The 18,948-nt window shown below is 39.4% G+C and overlaps 1 protein-coding gene across 6 annotated transcripts in view; it reads right to left on the bottom strand.

Moving 5' to 3' along the window:
• The window catches only part of NCOA2 (nuclear receptor coactivator 2), a 197,703-nt gene that overhangs the window by 34,428 nt on the left and 144,327 nt on the right, over positions 1-18,948 (bottom strand). For all 6 annotated transcript variants that reach the window (XM_082318150.1, XM_082318151.1, XM_082318149.1 and 3 more), the window contains 6 exons: positions 16,607-16,784; positions 15,029-15,214; positions 14,028-14,129; positions 13,783-13,923; positions 10,245-10,392; positions 6,802-8,071 (listed from right to left, as the gene is read on the bottom strand). In XM_082318150.1, coding sequence (XP_082174276.1) covers positions 6,802-8,071; positions 10,245-10,392; positions 13,783-13,923; positions 14,028-14,129; positions 15,029-15,214; positions 16,607-16,784 — 2,025 coding nt within the window. The remainder of the gene's footprint in view (positions 1-6,801; positions 8,072-10,244; positions 10,393-13,782; positions 13,924-14,027; positions 14,130-15,028; positions 15,215-16,606; positions 16,785-18,948) is intronic.

Here is an 18,948-nt window from a genome sequence, read left to right as displayed (position 1 = left end):
ATCCCCAGACACAGCTCTGAAAAAGTCCTATCTAGTCAGTTGTCCCCTCAGTTTTTTAAATTTGTGACATTATTCTTGACTAATTATAAGTAGCATTTGTTCATCCGGAATGTTCTCCTAAGATTTTTCCTCCGTATCTCCTGGTTGCAGCTGGATTTGAATTCTGTCCTCCAGTGTATCTGCAGACATTCAAGTGTCTGCACACGCAGCTTTACCAAGCATACACTCTAGTCTCTCATTGGGTCATTTAGGTTAACTAAAACAGTGAGCAGCTCTAGATGCTGCACGAGCTCCTGCAGGACCTCCATTTTGACAGTGAATCCTTAAATAACTACTTTGTGTGTAAGGATTTCCAAACAGCTTCCCACTCACAGCAGTTTCATCTTGACCATGCATCTCTAAACTGCTTACAAGAATGCCACGCATAAGGGTGCCAAAGAGCCTTACTCAAACCAAGACACATGGCACACGCTGCTACTCCCATGCCAAAAAGCCCACTACCCTCTTGCAGAAGGAAAACAGGTTGGTCCGACTTTACCTGCTCTTGATAAATCCCCCTGCTGACTCGCTGCCTTCCAGGCACTTACAAACAGTCGGGTGGACACAACACACCAGCAGAAAAGGCAGAGCCAGGAGGAATCAAATGTGATTATAGGAAGCCTAAAACATTGTGCGGACAGGTGACAAGCAAATTCAAAAAGGCGCTCTGAGAGACAGCTGTGAGCGATGTTATAGCTGCCACATTTTGAGCACTGGGAGATGTGGTACAAGAAGACTGCAAGAGCCAGTAGAGGAGACTGATGTAGAGTACCATAAATTATAGAAGGATGATTCAGTACTCTTTGGGGGAATTAAGACATATGGCCTTCATTAAACATATCTGAGAAAACAGTGAAGGGAAGTTTTGTATGTTGCGGGGGGGGGGTTGTTCGGTTTTGTGCGGGACTTTGTGTCTTTTTTTCTTCTTTTTTTTTTCAACATTCTGGCTCCCGCAATTCTTTGTTTAAATATCAGATGTAAAAAAATAACCAAACCCAAAACAAAGCCAGAGAAGAACATATTGATCCAAATGTGTCAGAAAACTGCACTCCCCAAGATGCTTTTAATTCCTCTCAGGAAGTGGCAAAGAAAGGCCAAATACAACAGATGTATTATAACAACACAAATACGTAACCTTCCTTCTTTTTGCTTAACATAATCAATATCAAATATTTTATCTTTATTTTTTTATGAGATGAGGGTTCTCAACTGCTGCAAAAGCTCCAAAATAGATTTAGAATTAACACCAAGCTATGATGTTAGCCTAAGTCTTTCCAGACTCACCCTCAAATGGCAGCATATGCGCAGAAACTAGCATTAAAATATTTACTTGGTTAGTTTCGTGGGATTTTTCTTTTATTTATATTCTATATTTATTTTGTTAATGGTCTAAATTGAACTTTATGTAAATAGACGGCACACCCTAACCCGCCTGTAAAACAATTATTTGTCATAAATTAAAAAAAAAATATGCCTGATAAAGAGCTAAGCATCACAAGAAAGTTCTCGTGAACATATTTTCACTATCTCTAAGCAACGCAATTACAACAATCTCAGTAGAACTGGGACACAAGTGCCAGAAAGCGTAAGACAAATTGTGCTTGAAAATATTTTTGCAGTTGAAAAAGTACCTACTTTCAAAGTACTTATCACCATCATCTAGAGAAAAGTACATTAAAGTGTTAATTGCTTACTGAAAGGCAGTTACACCTCAACATGAAGTTTGGCTTACAAAAGTTTTTACGTCAAAGTCTAGCTTCCATGGACTGTAAAGGACTAGATAAGATCCTAAACTCTCTGGAGATCTCTTTTCCATCACGGGCAATGCCCGTGGCTTGCACTGAGGCCCTGTATTCCAAACTTCATACATGTATGCATTTCCTTTACGACGACGTATGACAGAGGCATCTGCGCCTTCTTCCTTACGGCAGGATGTCTTTTGGTGGGGACACAACTTGAAACTATACCTTCTTTATATAAACCCCAAGTTAGCTCATTAGCTACTTCTGTAGCGTGGGCAAAGACTGCAAAAGGTAAACAAAACCAAATCCCTGCTCCAAACTGGTCATAAATTAAAGGATTATAAAAATAAGGAAAAAGTAAATCAGATGTGGAATCAATATAGTCTTTTTCTCCCTGGTAACTGCATTAAACAAACAATTGGCTAAAAAGCCTGTTATATTATCACGCTAATCTACTACTAACTTCTGGAAACAGAACGCTAGTCGAAAGACATTCAGAAAATGGAATCCCCATTCTAAGGTTTTGATAGAATTTCAAGAAGAAACCAATGTCCTTCATGAATTTAATGGATTCTGGACATCAAGAAATAGGTTTTTGGAAGATGAGGGGTGTGTATAAGGAAAATATTTTAGTATTGGGAAGATACCAGTTTCCACATAAAGCAAGAGGACAGCGGAGTTGACAAGGTGTGCCAGGAACACCAGAACAGTTTCTGAGTTTTAGGACAAAAAGGTAGATGCTTAAGATGATTTGAGGAACAGCACTGGTGGAGACTGCGGCATTGCAAAGTCCCCGTCAGACAAACAGGCTGTCTATATTGTCTGCTGGCTAAAAAAGAGGAGAGTGCACTTAGGGAGATAAGGCTTTTACTCTGCACTGTGCCAAGTGCTTTCTCAGAGAATAAGCCACTTCACATTTCTACGTCTTAGTTTCTTCATCTGTAATATGAATATAATAATCCACACCCAATTTTACAGAAGAGTTTTGCAGTGCAAAACAATATGGCTAAACAAAATGTTTCTTTAGCAAGGCAATACCTGACACTGTTCAGCGCATGACGTTTCTCTGACGTCCCCCTACGCTTTCGCTCTCCTTCCCCCGAGCTGTTAGCCAGTCCTTGTCGGATTTGACCATCTGCTGACCACTACACGGGCTGCTCCCGACCAGCAGCAGCGTGTGCTGGCTGCAGCCAGAAGCACGAGGGGTTTTTTGAGAGACAGCACAAGCAGCGGGGCACAGGGAAGGAGGGTGTGGGATGAAGTCCCACCACGGCAGCTCCACCGTAGCTGGTGCGCCAGCGTAGTCTTACTGCTGAGGGATGCCCTATGAAACAAATCCGTAGCAAATCAGTTTCCACTGCTTTCCCTTTTTAATAGTGGAGAACGATACGAGCACTCGTGGTGCTTGATAGCAACAGTCCTACTACTGTTGGTGCTGTAGGAAAGCTCTGCTGAGCCTCCCCAGCAGGTCTCTCTTTCATCTTCTCCCCCACAGCTGCCTTAACTGGAATAGCAATCAGCCTAATAGAGCTTGATAACCATCATCCCACCAAGGAAGGGAAAAAGGTACGGCAGCACTGGAAATATTCTCTGCCATTTGAGAAAGGCTTCCTGTCAGTTGCTGCTCTCTGCAGAAGTATATGTTTAAACACGCTACCTAGAAGACTGCTATTTTTAGTACAGTGGTGCACTTCAAAGCATTTCCTGCTCAGAAAGTCACACCAAAAGTAAAAGGAGAAAACGTCATGGCTCTGCTGCCTCCCAACACCCCGATACCCCTGGCAGAGGCCATCCCACTGCCGCTCCGCTGCAGTTTCCAGAGAAACTGCACACTCCAGTGACTAATTACTTAAAAATACAACATTCCTCGGGGAAGAGAAGTTTTAAATAAACCTGCAAAATAGGTAACACAAGCACACGGCTAATTTTTACATACAGGAGGAAGAAGGCGGGGGGGGGAAGGACGCAGGAGGATGGAAGAATTTAGCACAAGAATCTGTGTTCTAGTCTTGTACTAAATAGTTCCAGCTTTGATCTAAATTTAGGCAATGAGCACTTCCTGTGGGAGACCATCTTCCAAAGCTGAAGAGTTTTTGATGCTAAATATTTTCAGTGATTTTATAATTGGGGTAAAGCGGTTATTTGTTTAAAGGCCTGGCCTGCAGCTAGATAAATGCTTACATTATTTTATATTCCCCACCATTTCATCTCCTACTCCACGTTGGACTTCCCCTATTCAGTTCCGGGTTTCAGTGCATTTTAAGTAGGTTTTAAAACGCTATTTACAACCAACGGGAGCTACAAAAGCCCTTCTGTCATTATCCAGCAGCCTTCCATCACAGCTGCGGGACTGGCTTCCCCTTACCTCAGTGCTGAGGAAGCCCCAACACTTCAGCCCTTACCACTTCATCACGACTCCTGCACCGCTTCGTGGTTTTCTGAACAGCCCCAACTCCTGGACCTTCCTGTACCTCTGCTCCCCTTTCTCATGGGAGACAAACTCTGTCTTCAAATTTTAAGAAAAGGCAATACATCCATAGTCCATACGCCAATGCCCTCAAATCCCTCCCCTGACCTCAGAGACACGAAGCCTAAAAATAAAAAAAATGAATAGACTATTCACTTTACAAAGTTCATAATATTGGGGACCTGATTTTCAAATGCTTGAGGTTGGCAATGCTTGTAGACACTGAAGTCTCTTTCTTGAAAGTCAGTCTTATAGTTACATATTTACATTTAGGGTGAGACACAACTTGCCTATCTTTAGTCATGAAAAGGCAGCTAGTTTAAACTGGACATCTAGGCTACCACTAGTCAATGGGAACATCACTAGAGAGTAGCTTACCTTCCCTATTTCTGACACACATTAGGATAAGATAAAAAAAATCCCAGAGTATTTTTTCTATTTTTCCATCAACGATAAAGTGAGCTCATGGGACTACCTTGGACTGGACAGCTAACTTCTGTTCTACAGGGGACAAAACCTGCTCTTTGCGAATGGGTTCACAAGCTAAGCTGTTTCTTGTCTACTCCACAGAGATCGTGAAAGAGGAAATTTTGATTCTTTGACAAATTTAATTCTTGGGGAGTAAACCATCTGAAGGCCACAATTTTTATCTACTTAGACATATTTTTTTTGGTGATTACCAAATTCTATGTTCTTGTCCAGTATCAAATACTGAGAACCAAAGGATCTCTGCCTTCAATCCAATATTGACTTCAATGTGTAAGATCTGAACTAGGAATTGAAGTCCATTAGATAGTTTTACAATAGTTTATTCTTGCCAGTTTAGCTGTGAATTTCTTGATATCTGTGTCTTTCTAGCCTAACAAAGCATAAGTTCTCACGGAGAATCTAAGCCCTCCCTCTACAGGCACTACAAAATAGTAGCTGTATTCAGGACTAAACTAACATCCAGGCTTGAGGATTAATCCCTGTAGAAATTAGTGTAATTTGGCTCAGTTCCCCCTAAAGCATGGGAAGGATTGAAAAACCACAATTGCTTCTACATAATGGCAATAGCTGTTAAATTCTGTTGAAACACAAGAAGTGAAGTAACCTTAGGAGACGCTTGGATAACTGAGATTTTAACAATGCTGCGTCCTCACTGTAGTGGTGTGTTTGGCCTCTACATCTGTGGTTATAACCATCGTTGAAAGAACTGTCTACTGGTTAGAGACTGCCAAAAGGGCAAAGTGAAAAAAAAATCCAATGCTATGACTTAGGGCTAAGAAAATGTTGTCTATCCCTCCTCAGCCTGAAAATACAATAGAGAAAATATAAAAAATGATGTATTTATATAAACACAATAATAAAAATACAACAGATTTACAAAAATAAACAAGCTCAAACCCAGTCTGCACATTAAAAATACACAATATTTTAAAAGTGAAGGATATGGCTGTGAATGAGAATCATGAACATTTGCACAGTGTATAATCTGATCATGATTTACAAACTAAGGCTTCATGCACAGGGCACTGCCTAGGGATTAATGACCAGCTGGGAGAGTTGATAGTGTAGGACAAAGCTAAGGATCATTAACTCCAGCTAGTTATAAACTCCCCAGAATATGCCTTATACTAAAATTGATATTGTAATTACCCATTTTATAAATAAAATAAACCGTAATATTGAAGTAGCAAATTGCTTCTGCTGCATCCCTTTTTCTTGCAAAGCTCTGAAAACTGAAGCATTCTGGGTGATGTGAACCTGGTGCTTTTTGAAAGTGAATTCTGCATAAAGGCCAGTGAAATAACACTTTTTAGCATAGGTCCTAACAACATACAGTTTATCAGTATGTGGGGCAGCAGAGCAACAAGCAATCGTGCACAGAACACAAATTCTGAATGCAAAATTCAATGCAGATAACCTTGCACAGAGAGAAGTGATCTCTGCACTGAACAATTAATCATCCATGGGAACTTGGGGTTGAATATAAAAACTTTTCAGGTGAAAAACCAAACAAACAACAACAAACCCCCCCTAACTGGCACAGAAACAAGGGAAGTCTATTTGCCTTGATTTTAGTTTGCAGCTCAAGTATAGCACAAAGACCAGTAATGCAAAGTTGGTATCAGTCCTTTCAAACAACTCCTGTCCTTGAGCACGAACCTACTTTACACGGCAGAAGTGTAGTTGCTATACTGGCCTAGGTCAAGAGCCCATCTAGCCCACAGCAGTTCAACAACAGCCTATGGAAAAAGCTGTCAATAAGTTAGCATTAACCAACAGTTACAAGTATTTTCTCTTTGTCTGACAACCATCTGGGAAAGGTTCCCCAGCGTTCAGTCCCTGAGTTATCCATCTCCCAGGCAGAGTCTGTTCTTTTAGGCAGAGTGATGATCACAACTTAGTAACACCAACTGGAAAATTGAGTGAAGACTGGATTTCAAAAGACATGTAACAGCCTCTTGAAGTGTCAAGAGATTACTCCTAGAGGAAGTCTGGAAAAAATTAAGATGGCAGGAATGCAGGCCTAGAACATCTCATTCAAACATACTGCAAAGATTTGCTTACCTGTTCGTTAGGCTCAAAGCTTATCTCTTCTTTTTCCGTCCTCATAGCTATTAACTTTGTGCTACCAGAAGGGTCTGTCTTACTGTCCAGCCGCTCCAGTTTTGGGGGTATGTCTGGTAAACCAATATCTTTAGTATCATCTTTATCTAGCAAGTAGCGAAGTAGTGCATTATTATTCTTCTTAGGACTTGCTGGCTCCTGTTTAACAGTCACCTCCGAACCAGGAGCTGTGCTACTGGACTCCTGGTTCAGTTCTTTGCCTGTGGCCTCTGCTGTGAGCTTGGCCAAATCTACAGGAGAACTACTGTCCTGCAATAGTCTGTGCAAAATTTTATGCTTCTCCTTGAGCGAGGTTCCATGTGCCGAACCAGACCCAGGCAACCCTCCCGTGGAGTCCTTGCTAACGTCTCCCATGGTACTGGACAAAGGCGAAGGCTCCATCTGATCCGATTTGGTGGTCAGCAATTGTAAGAGCTTTGTCTGGCTTTTTCCATCGTGCAGTTTATTCTGTCCATCAGGTCTCTCGCCACTGACAACCGGTGGCATGTTGCTTTCACTGTTATCTTTCTGTTCTCCTGAATGGCAGCTGCTCTCTGCTTGTCCAGTTGTACCTTCTGATTGCTCCCCGTATAGTCCAAAGCAGTCTTTAGAGTCCAGGCTTCCCATCTTGCTTAGCTGGGGAGGATTCATATTCACAGGGGAATTTTGTAAATTTCCCATTTTTAGGTCAGGTGAAGCCAACGACGATCCTAGAGAAACGCCGTGGCCCTCGCTGAGGGCCTGAAGTGCGTTCAGGGAACTGTTGGTGTAGTTATGGCTATTTCCTGTGCTGCTGCAGACTCCCACGGGTGAATGCAAGCTTCCTGCAGGGGAGAACTGACTGGGTGGGATGCGAGGGCTTCCTGCCACTCCAGGGCTCACACGATGCCTTGGGGAAAGCATAGAGTTTGGCTGCCCTGGGTTCATGCCGGGGCTGCTTTGTGAGGGGCTATTCATTTTTAGTGCATAGTTACTACCCTGAGGAGTGGATGCTTGTATGCTTGACACATGGTTCATTCCCCCTGAACCACCAAACCTGCCTGCTGGCATGCCCATTTGTTCCTTTGGGCCGTTTATGGCAAAATTTATATTGCTACTGATGGTCATATCCTGACCTGGGTTCCCACTGCACATGCCCTGATGGGCAGGGCTGCTGGAGCTAATCGGGTTCAATATCTTCCCCATTCCTTGTCCAGTCAAATCCTGATTCATTCCACAGACGTTCTGCTCTCTATGTGGCAAGGGGAAGAAAAACAACCCATTAGCTAAAATGACAGTGGCCAACTTGCAATTACATTACAGAAGAAGCAGCAAAATCCCAAACCTCACTTTAAAATAACACAACAAACCTACAATTAAAAACAAATGGACAATTTGACAAAAGTGATATGCAACTCCCAACATGGCTGCACATTAACAGTATGGTTTTTCAGTACCTCATTAACAAATCAGTGGAAGAGAGAAAAAACAAAATTATACCTCATTTAAATGACAGTCACTAGAAATGCAGATAGGTTACAATTTCAGACTCTCTCCCTTTAATGTATATCTTTTCCCTACAATTCTGCAATAGCTAACTTCTAGAACTGACAGAAGTCTTATCCGAAGCATATGACCCAAACAAATACATGTTTTACAAGACAGCTGTGGACAGCTGTTTGCTGGAGTTTTGAATTTCTATGAGTTAGCCCCACCACAAGCCCAGAGTGGGCCACTTGCCCACCAAGTTCATAGTGAAAGGAAAGTTTAAAAAGTCACATTTCTACACTGCCAGAGTATTTCAATACTGCTCCAAAAAAGCATGTGAGCCAAGAGAACTACTGGATACTACTTCAGAATGGGAACAGTCTGTTAGCAATTGTCCTGCATGGGTGTTTAGGAAAAGAGGAGAAGAAAGAAAAACCCCCACACATAGGAGCTGAAACTCATATTTTAGAAATGTAGGCTGTAAGACAGAGGAAACAGAAGAGACACACACAGAGAGAAAAAGCTCTTGGAGAGCACCTGGAGATCACTTCTCTTTTCCTCAGGAGATTTTAATTAGTTTATGGGAGGATGCAATATACTTTTTACTTCTGGGCTAAAACTTAAATCAGAAAAATCAGACATATTCCCAAATGCTAAAAGCTATAAAAGAGACACTGTCAAGTAGATTAGGATGAAAAAAATTAGGTTCTGAGAAAAATTGAATCAACTCTGGACTTTCAAAACCAAATACTAATGGAACATTGCTAATATGTGTTTTCGATGAGATGAAAGCCATCCCTGCTTGCACAAGATAAACCTTCACATTTTGTTAAAGCATGAGAAGTGAAAGAACTGAAGCATGCAGAGTAGTGAAGCCTGTTACTCTGTATTTGTTACCTTAGGTATAAAGGCAAAAGTGAATGATATGAACTATAAAACGAGAGGTTGGTTTTTAAAACTTTATTACAAATACAATAGTACCAATGTTCTGCTAAAAAATAGCAAGAATATCTGCAAGTACCATTTTTAACTTAATGGTGCTTTTTTAAATTTAAAATGTAGCACTTCATGAAATACCAAGTATCTTCAGCAATCCAAAGAAAACTAATTTCAGACAGCTTTTGGTCAGGGCAGTTTCCAAATCTACAATCTCTGTAGAATGGTTTCAGTTTTAATTACGTTTAGAGGTGTTTTCTTCCTCTCAAAAAAGTGATACTGTGGATACAGGGAGACAGCATTGTAATTGTAATTAGCAAATAAAACCTGAAACAAAATCTGACACAAGTATGCCAGGACATGCAATGACTTAATTCAAATTTTACATTGAAGTTCTGAGGTCAGTGATTACTTATCCTTGACTTTAATGTATTATGGTCTGTGCGTTTTTTCTTAAAAACTAATAGTGGTGACATTTCTCAGGATTGGACATATGAAAGCCACTACTCCAAGCACCAGAAAAGACAAGGAATGAAGAGAGACAAGGAATTAAAATACAGTTTGTCTAAAATGCAGTTCTAATAATCATAACATATTCTTTAAAGAAGACCCAGGCCCAACATATGACTGACTGTGAACTACAGGAATTTAATCCTTCAAAGTTTTCTAGATTTAATTACATTTGGAAAGTTTTTTGTATCTACTATACAAAATACAGGAAATTAAAATACTGAAATTAAGAACATGAGATTAAAGGAAATTTTGTATGTTTAATGGAAGATCTTGATGTGAAAATCCAGCATGCCATTTGTAAGCCCTGAAACAATCTTACAGTCTTTTCCTACTGTAAGCACTGAATTAAAAAACTTATTTTGTTTTCATGCTATCAGTTCTAGGTCAACTGAACACCTATCAGCCTTAAACAATCTGTTTGCTTTGGCAACTTTTTACTTTCCCCGTCTCTCTGCAGAGCGTGGATGTAATAAACCAGTGAGGATTACCTGTGAAGCATATGCAAGGAGATTACAAGCTGAGGTTCACTAGTCGTCTGAGAACGGATGAGCTTGCTCTTTGTTTGGGCAGAAACGATAGTGCCATCAGACAAGGAAAACCGATAAACAGGACTAAACGCTAGTCCCTGCCTCAGCACTGCAAGCAAGCAAAATAACAGAATTAAATTAATGAGATACTACAGTACAGGTAGCTTAGTTGATCAACATCTGATGTTCTAAATCCATCAGCACTGATACCACAGACGTTGTGTTAATTTCTTCAAAAAACCCAACCCAAACCAAACCAAACACAGAAGAAAAATTTTGAAAATAAATAGATAGGATGCATATAAAATAAAGGATCCCACACACTGTAGGGTGATCAAAAGAAAACTGATAAGGAGTGACAGCAAGTACAGGACAAATACTATGAAATACAGAATATTTCAGGAGTGCACCAAAAAGTCCTCAGTGTCCATTTCACTTTTCATCAAATATGTGTCTAACTCCCTTTGTTCCTCATACATTTTTTCATCTGTATCATCTACATCACAATGATGAACATAAATGCCTTTAGTTTCTAGATCATCTGTTTCCATTAGCCTGTATATTTTCCTCCTTATTGCCTGCTTAAATTATCTTGTAAAAGTTACTCTCACTACTTATTTAATTTAAAAAGTACATAAATCTCTTACACGAGAACAACTAGAAATAAGAAGAACTGGAACAAGAAATTATTACTTTTTGAAGTACAAATACAAAAATATACAGTGCAAACAAATTACAAATACAGTTACCTAAACCAAAAATGGGTCTGTGCTATCCTTCCCCAGTGTTAGATATGACTGCATTTCAGGTTTGGGGTTTACTTCAATGCACATATTTTGCAGCCCTTAAGTTTTCAGCGTAGATCTGAACTTGAGCAAATTCATTTCTCTAACTTCTGTAAACCCTTGTGACATTTCTTTAATTAAAAATGAACATCATGTTATGGAAAAACAAATCTCCAAACATTTATTCTACTGTTCACTCTTTGCCATCAATGAAACAAGTCTGATCATTTTCAATTCCTAGTCCAAAAGCTATTACATTAGGATTGCAGATACGGCAGGAGGGAAATACTTAACTTCAGAATTTTCATATAATTGTTTAGGGAAAAAATAGGAATGAAGCACTACAAATACTTTTAATTTCCTATTTTTTCATACATACACATTTTCTGTGGTTTCGGTTCTCTTTCTTTTTTTTTTTTAATTAGTAGTATAATCTGATCTTCATTTCATTGCTTGTCTTTTAATATTTCCTGTTGTAATGAAATGACATGGTTTTCCGAGTGTGGCTTTATTAAATAGTCTCCTCTACAGAGCTACCAGATTTTCAGCCTTGCAGGACTGGTTATGATTGTTTTCCTCCCCTGTCCCCTGCACTGTTATATATTGTTCTGCAAGGTTTTAAAGTATTATTTAGGCAGTGAGAAAACAGGAAGCACAATTTAAACAACCAGAAGGGGTTTTTCAGAGTAAAAATGTAAAGAAAAACAAAAACCTACAACTGTGAAACAATACAAAGCAGAATTTCACTGTTAGGTATGTCATTGTTTCAGTTTAACCTTTGGGCACCAGAAGGTCCAAAACTCTTAACTTTAGCATATACCACATCAGGAAATTCCAGTATTCAATGCCAACAGGATACAAGTGAAATCTCTACTTAAATCATTTTCCAAACTAATTCTTTAAGCAAACAAGAATGTTTCCGTATTCCTCTTGAGGAAATGCTATTTTTCTGACTGCGGCCAATAAAAACTTACCGTATATTTTGCACTTTATACTGAGAGTTACTTTGAAAGCTTTGTGTTTTTTACTGTTTATCAAGCTAATGCTGATTCTTTTTTTCACACTGCAACACTGAATTACATGTAGGACACCATTACTTTCTTTGCTTCTATTCTCAAACCATAATGACTTAAAAAATGCAAGGCATTCTTCAGTCAAGTGCAAAGATGCTACTGCCCAAGATATGCCTTGTTTTTCTTCTCTATGCTGTAGGGCAGGGGAAGGAAACATTTTAGCCATTATTCTTCTCTAGTGCTGGATCCTTTGCAGCAAAGCAATTCCAGAGGTTTTTCCTCCTCCTCTTATCACTCACTCTCTTCACTTCCACAAGAAGAGCTCCCTCATTTAGACTAATTCTACAGTTTATATGACGATCCTAAGCCTCTCCTGAAGAATGGTAAAGTGTAAACTCCAAAACACATATATTTTTATCACTTCACAGATAGCTTAGAGAGGACCCATTCAAACCTCGGCACTGGATGCAGGAGCTGCTAATTTGGTCAGGAATCATTTGAATGGGACGGAAGTAACAAGTGGCTGGATGCCATAACAGAAACTCCTAAGTCACGTTTGGCACAGACAGGTCCTTACCTGAAACCGCTCTCTAAACCCCTGCTGTAACTTTTGACTGCATACTACCTTCTCCAGCTCTGCCTGAAATCACAGCATAAGGCTGTGAACTTTTAGCACTCCTACTCCATATATCCCAAAAGCTGTTATCTAAAATATCACAGTGTTTCTGTGCCCCCACATTCCCAACATGAAACCTGAAGGTTTCATGAAAGCAGAACATAGTAAAGGATATTAATGCTGCATGACTAAAGCTTTTTTTTTTTTTGGTGTATTTGGTGGAATAATTTGACATTCCAGTTACAATTTCATTTCCAAGACAGCATGCCAATTGTTTAATGACCATGGCAACTATTTGTTACAGGCCAGCTGTAAACCCTGTTCTACAAACATGAAACCAAAGAACGATGCTCCTGTGCTGAAAATGTTCCAGTTATTCCCCGTTGGTTTTGAAAGGACTTTCCTGTGGACTATAAAGGGTTATTTGTTTTTAGGAATTTGGATCCGTTACTAGAATTAGCAGTATCAGGGTTTTATGAAAAGAAAAATCCCCACCCAGTCACTACCACGGAAACCTCATGGGGAACCTTTCACAATGCAGTACTCTCCTACATCTTACCTACCACAATCTTGACAGAGTAGATGTGCTTGTGGTGTATCCCATAACACTTATCAGCTACATACAGTACAACAACGTAGGTTTCCAGACAGCACGAGTGCTGCATCTCTGATAATTCACACTGAGTGTTTCTCACAGGAAATGTGACAGTAAAAGTCCATTTTGGTAGAGAAAAGGAATACAGGTCAACAAACTGCAATGTGTGAGTTGAGGTTCTGAAGAATAATGGGTATTGAATGTTTTGGTGGGCAACATGCAAGGGTCTTTCTTTCTAAAATAATTGCAACACTTTGAAGATTTAAAGCACCCTCCAATATGGCATAGTTACAATGAGCAGGCTAAAACAGAGAGAAAGGTACAAAACCTCTCCAAAAAGAGCCATCAGTGTGTTAGGCAAATCAGCTTGAAAAAGCGACTGTCAGTAGCCTTTCATTGTTCCATGTAAACATAACAAAGAGAACACAACCAAGAGATACAAATGACAACCAGTTTAAATATAGAAAGTGCTAAAAATATGAAACCTAACCTTCCTGGTGATGCCTCTTGGCAAAAGATATTTCTCCCTCGTGCTGCGAATGGAACCTCTGAATGCATCTTCTCACCAAATCCTCCCAGCCAGGTTTCATAGCTGCTCGCATGGTACTTGTGTCCAGTGAAGTTATTTTGCCTGATATTAGATAAAACATTTGTTACAGCAATTTCCCCTTGGAGGGGGTGGGGGGGTGGGGGATGGGGGGGGTGGGGAAATTAAAAACTCATATTTCACAATACCTTGTAGATCCTGGCGAGTAGTAAAGCTCTCTGATGAAGGAAGAAGTGGTCTTTCCTTCATTGGAGCTCTTCTTGCAACACAAATCAAGCAAGACTGCAAATCTTAAAAGAAAAATGTTACTTCAGTAATTTGTACAGAAGAGGAAGATTTTGTTTCCACAAAGAATTCAGAAGTATTTTTTAAAAGTTTTTAAAATATTTTTAGACCAAAAGAATAGATTTTGTACCAATAAAAGGACATATAGAGCTCAGTGGTTTTACATCTTCATTCTTTCCTACAACATTAAACAACACTGGAGAGGTGGTTTTTTCTTTTTTTCCTTTTTTAGAAGAAAAATTATCAAGGACTCCACCACAGCCCATAATTATTGGCATGTCTTTATGCATATACCTGTAGCAGCTCAACCACTCAGGAGATAAGTAATAAAAAAGAATATAGTGCACACACAGAGAGCACATTTCTTCAACACTCGCCATTTTGTACCTTCTAAGCCACATTTCTTAAACATGCCCCAAATGCTTCCTGTCCCTGAGAAAGCAGCTTCATAATAAGCCATTTTCACTTATCTGAATACTTAAAATACAATCTAAGGAAATTTACCTGCTGAAGTAGTAAATGGTAAAGGACATGGTGAACCGCAATTGTCTTCAAATCCTAAGAACTCAAAAAATTGAAACTTTCCTCCCAGTCAGCTACATTCTTCTTACAATTGCAGTGATATAAAACTAGGATATCTCTTTAATGTGAACGGTTACTCTCAATTTCAATTACATTGGTTTAACAAATAGGTGCATGCAAGTGTACACACTTATAATCCAAGATGCAAGTACACTTCTAAAGTTAAACGAAAAACAAAACAAAAAACGTACAATTTTTCCATTTTTCAGGATTCAGAAGCCACTTTATCAACTTTACCTCACTTTATTAACTGCACCAAAACTGCTGTCCCACAACAGCATGGAAAGAGAAAATACTAACACAAATTGAAAGCAGTAATTACCTTCACCGTCCTCCTTGAAGGAATTTGGTTGAGAAACAGCAAAGCACTGCATAGTTTCGTATTTCTGATGTGCTTCCTGGTTATCGTGGCCTTCCTCAGAATCAGCAAGAGGTTTTACCAGCATCCGACAATTAAAGGTATGGCTATTACGCCTAGGAGTGTCACCAGACCAAGATCCCCCGTTCACTAAGCAAAGCAAAGATCATATAGTGAGATAAATCTGGTAGCAGTCATTGCTGCTGCTTATCCACAGGAAATTAATCAAGGTGCTCCGCAAACTGGTGGGGAAACAAGCTTCTATAACAACAACAATCTATTTTGAATATTAGAGCCCAAACCAGCACATAACAAGGTAATTTATGAAATTCTCATATTTTAAGAGCACTGCTAATTTGTTCAGCTATCATGTTTTTTTCAAGTGACTCATAACGACATAGTAGAAAAGGAGGATAAAAGTCTAAATATCGGTGCATGTAAAAGTTATACAGTACAGTGAAAAGCCTACTGGGTAGATCAAGTTAATTTATATGCCTGGAAGAAATAAGGCAGTATGTAGGATCTGTCCATTGAATTTAAAAGTGATTAATACAAAAGAGACGGCAGCATTGTACAAAAATCTGTGTCCAAATTAGAAAGAAAAGAAACCAATAGGTATTTATAAAAACAGGAAGCAATGCAATCAGGAATATATTGAAACACATTGTCTCAGCTACAACAGGAAAGACTGAAGGGATGAGAATGAGCTGGATGCAGCGATGGATAAAACTGAAGCCCAACACAGTGCTTAAGACAAGTAAAAAAGGAAACAAAATCCTGAGATGCACAAATATAGGTACTGGACATCAGTCAGAGCGTATTAATGTAACACCACATAAGGAAATAGCAGGGTCATATTTAAACCCTCTTCAGTCATAAAATGCAATAAAGGCAGTAATTTATGGGGTTTATCCATTAAAAGTGTTACATTTTCAATTCTTCAGGGGTTTATAAATAAAGTCATAAAATGCTAAAGTGAATTGCATAAAAGTTTTTAAATTGCTGTGAGTAAATGAGGTGCCTAGTATTGACTTTCCCTTTCTTTTCAGCTCCTCCAAAAAACAATGACATTAAACCCAGTATCAATATAAATGCAAAAAATGGCTGCAACTAACAAACACAGTTTTTCAAAGATAAGAGTAGATATTGGTGAGACTAAAAACATTGAAATAAAAATTCTGCCATAAGGAGGTTTCTGGTTGTTCTTTTACATTCCCCATTTCTTGGGCCATTCTTACAATAACCAGCCTAGACAGAGAGTTCGTATAGCTAATGCTGTCTTTTAATGATTCACTCTGGAGATCCATTAAAAATATCAGTTAACATGAGTTACTATAAGTAATTTTAACAAAGGAGAATCTGAAAAGAGTAGAGGATGCTTTTGAGAATAATATTAATCATTCATACAGCATATGTATACATTAAAAATAAACAGAGTGTATATGATGAAACAAAGTAGTGGAAGGACATTGTTACTGAAATGCTGATTTATGAAACCAAAGTTAAATAAGTAATGGTATGATATGAGGAAAAGGTATATACCTAAAGATTTTGGCAGCAGGATTTTGACAAATTCATTGTGGTCCCCTACGTGCAGGATGCTATATATGCTTGTGTTCATCAGCTCTTCTTGGTTGTACCTTAGGTACTGTGTCACATTCTCAGAAACAAACACAACATTACCTTCTGGGTTCACTACAAAGAAGAACCCATCTAGGGCCTAAAGGGAAAAAAAAAAAAAAAAAAAAAAAGGAGAGAGAGAGGAGAGAAACATAATACCAAACAATCAGATTAATAACGAGATATCCAGAAAATAAGTATTTCCTTCAGAAGACATAGCTGAATCTTTCTGCATCCATCCCAGCTCTTATATTCTCATCTGTAGTAGCAAAGGACACATTTCAGACCGAGCATCTAAACTTACTTACATCAAACCAGTGTAAAAGCAGAGAAAGGTGCACCCCTTGCAAAATAATGAAAACACATGAAAACAAACCACCACCACCCCGCTCCAAACAAACAAACATACATAATGGAAGAGGTTGCTACCTGTCTGCCTGCCTATGCAGTTGGAAACCTGGACCAGAAGCTAGTTCTGCTAAATCTAGAGCCTGTTCACTCCTCTGTGCACCACAGCGAGACTGATCCCAGGAAAACATCATAAGATGTGCTGACACAAGACAAGGAAAACACTGAAAGAACGAGAGAGGCTCTGTCCACATTCCCAGCAATGCATCTTCATAGAAGTGAGGCCCCATGCAGCCAGGAATATGAGGGCCTAAAAAGCAGAGAAGGGCAATGGGAGCTGCGAGCAGGCAGTGAGCATCCAGGACGGTGCAGCTTTAGTCCCTACTCCCAGGACTGCTTTCATTTTTTTTATTTGACAGCAATTTAATTTGGTCCACACACGATCCAGGGAACAGAAACAGGCTTTCACCTCTTAACTCAGCTCCATGGTATTCCAAAGAACTTAAAGTTTCTGCGAGGCAGTGTCTAAATTAGTAATTTCTGCTGATTGGTTTCCCCTCTTATCTCTTGTGATGGTGACAACCTAGCTGAAGCATTCTTTCCAAGACATCTGCTGTATGTTATCTGAAGCCTAAGCCAAATACTACATCACTTCTACCTGATGAGGATAAAGTAAAAATTTGAATATCAGTAAGAACTTCTTATGCAAACTTTCTTTTCCTTAAGATGCAAGCATGACTGTGGATGGTAGAAATATTTCAGAATACATCCCTCTAACTTTAGGTCATATAAGCAGATAGAGAGGGATCCTTTTAAACTTAAAAGCACCAAAGCTTTTGGTCTAAGCATTCAATTAACAATTAACCCATACAGACTTCTGCAGCTTTGCCTGATTTATTCACCTTTCTAAGGACTGGTGGGAAATCACTAGCACAGTTGTTAGTTAGGCATCTCCAGAGACAGAAACAAGTCAGAAAAACAGGCAACCCACGACTCACTACGGGTTCATTAAAAGCAAGCGGATCCATACTAAACCTGAACTCAGCTCACTGCAAAACAGTCTAACAAGGAGAAGCTGCCGTAGCAAGCGTATACAGGCATGTGGCATTTTTGATACGACCAAACTCGTATACTGTACAACTTGCGTGTTGGTCTTAGCAGGCAGTTCTCAAGTACACAGGCTACAGGTACACATTAAAAATATTGTACACTACTGAGCAATTATCAGATCCAGACAGTACAAGAGAAAGCTAAGGAGGGACCTTATTTCTGTCTTCAGCCACCTAGCAGAAGGCTAAAGAGAAGACAGAGCCAGGCTCTATTCAGAGGTTCACAAGGGAAGGACCAGATGCAACAGACACAGGTTGCAACACAGGAAACTTCACAGAGATACAAAAAAATAAAATTCACCACGAAGGTGGCAAGATATGGGAAGAGGCTGCCCAAAGAGGTTGTGAAATCTCCTTCCCCAGAGATATGCAGACCTCAGCTGGACTTGGACCTGAGCCACCTGCTTTAGTCAGACCTGCTTGCCGTGGCAGGTGGGACTACACAAGCTCCAGAGGTCCTTCCCAAACTAAGTTAGTTAATGATTCTGCTAAAGGGGAGGGCTAGTGAAAGCACAACACGCAAGCAGAGTGGCTGAGCTCCTGGTTGCCAAAAGCTTTGTTTGTTCTATTTTTAAATTACAAAACAATAAAACCCACAAATAAATGTACACCAATATACTTTTCCTGACTGCCTCTAAATTAAGATAAACCAGGTCTTTTTTTCTCCTGTTAATTGTCACAAATTCTAATCTCTGACTTTGTTTTTTATCTTTGATGCTTTTTCGTTTCTGATCATTCTCGGCTTCTCCTGTTAATTCACTTTCTTTGCAGAGCTCCCTCCTTTCCATGTGCTTTCGTAACATTCAT

The sequence above is a fragment of the Platalea leucorodia genome (assembly GCF_965183815.1).
Source record: "Platalea leucorodia genome assembly, chromosome: 1".
Lineage (NCBI taxonomy): Eukaryota > Metazoa > Chordata > Aves > Pelecaniformes > Threskiornithidae > Platalea > Platalea leucorodia.
This window is presented reverse-complemented; position numbering and strand designations above follow the sequence as displayed.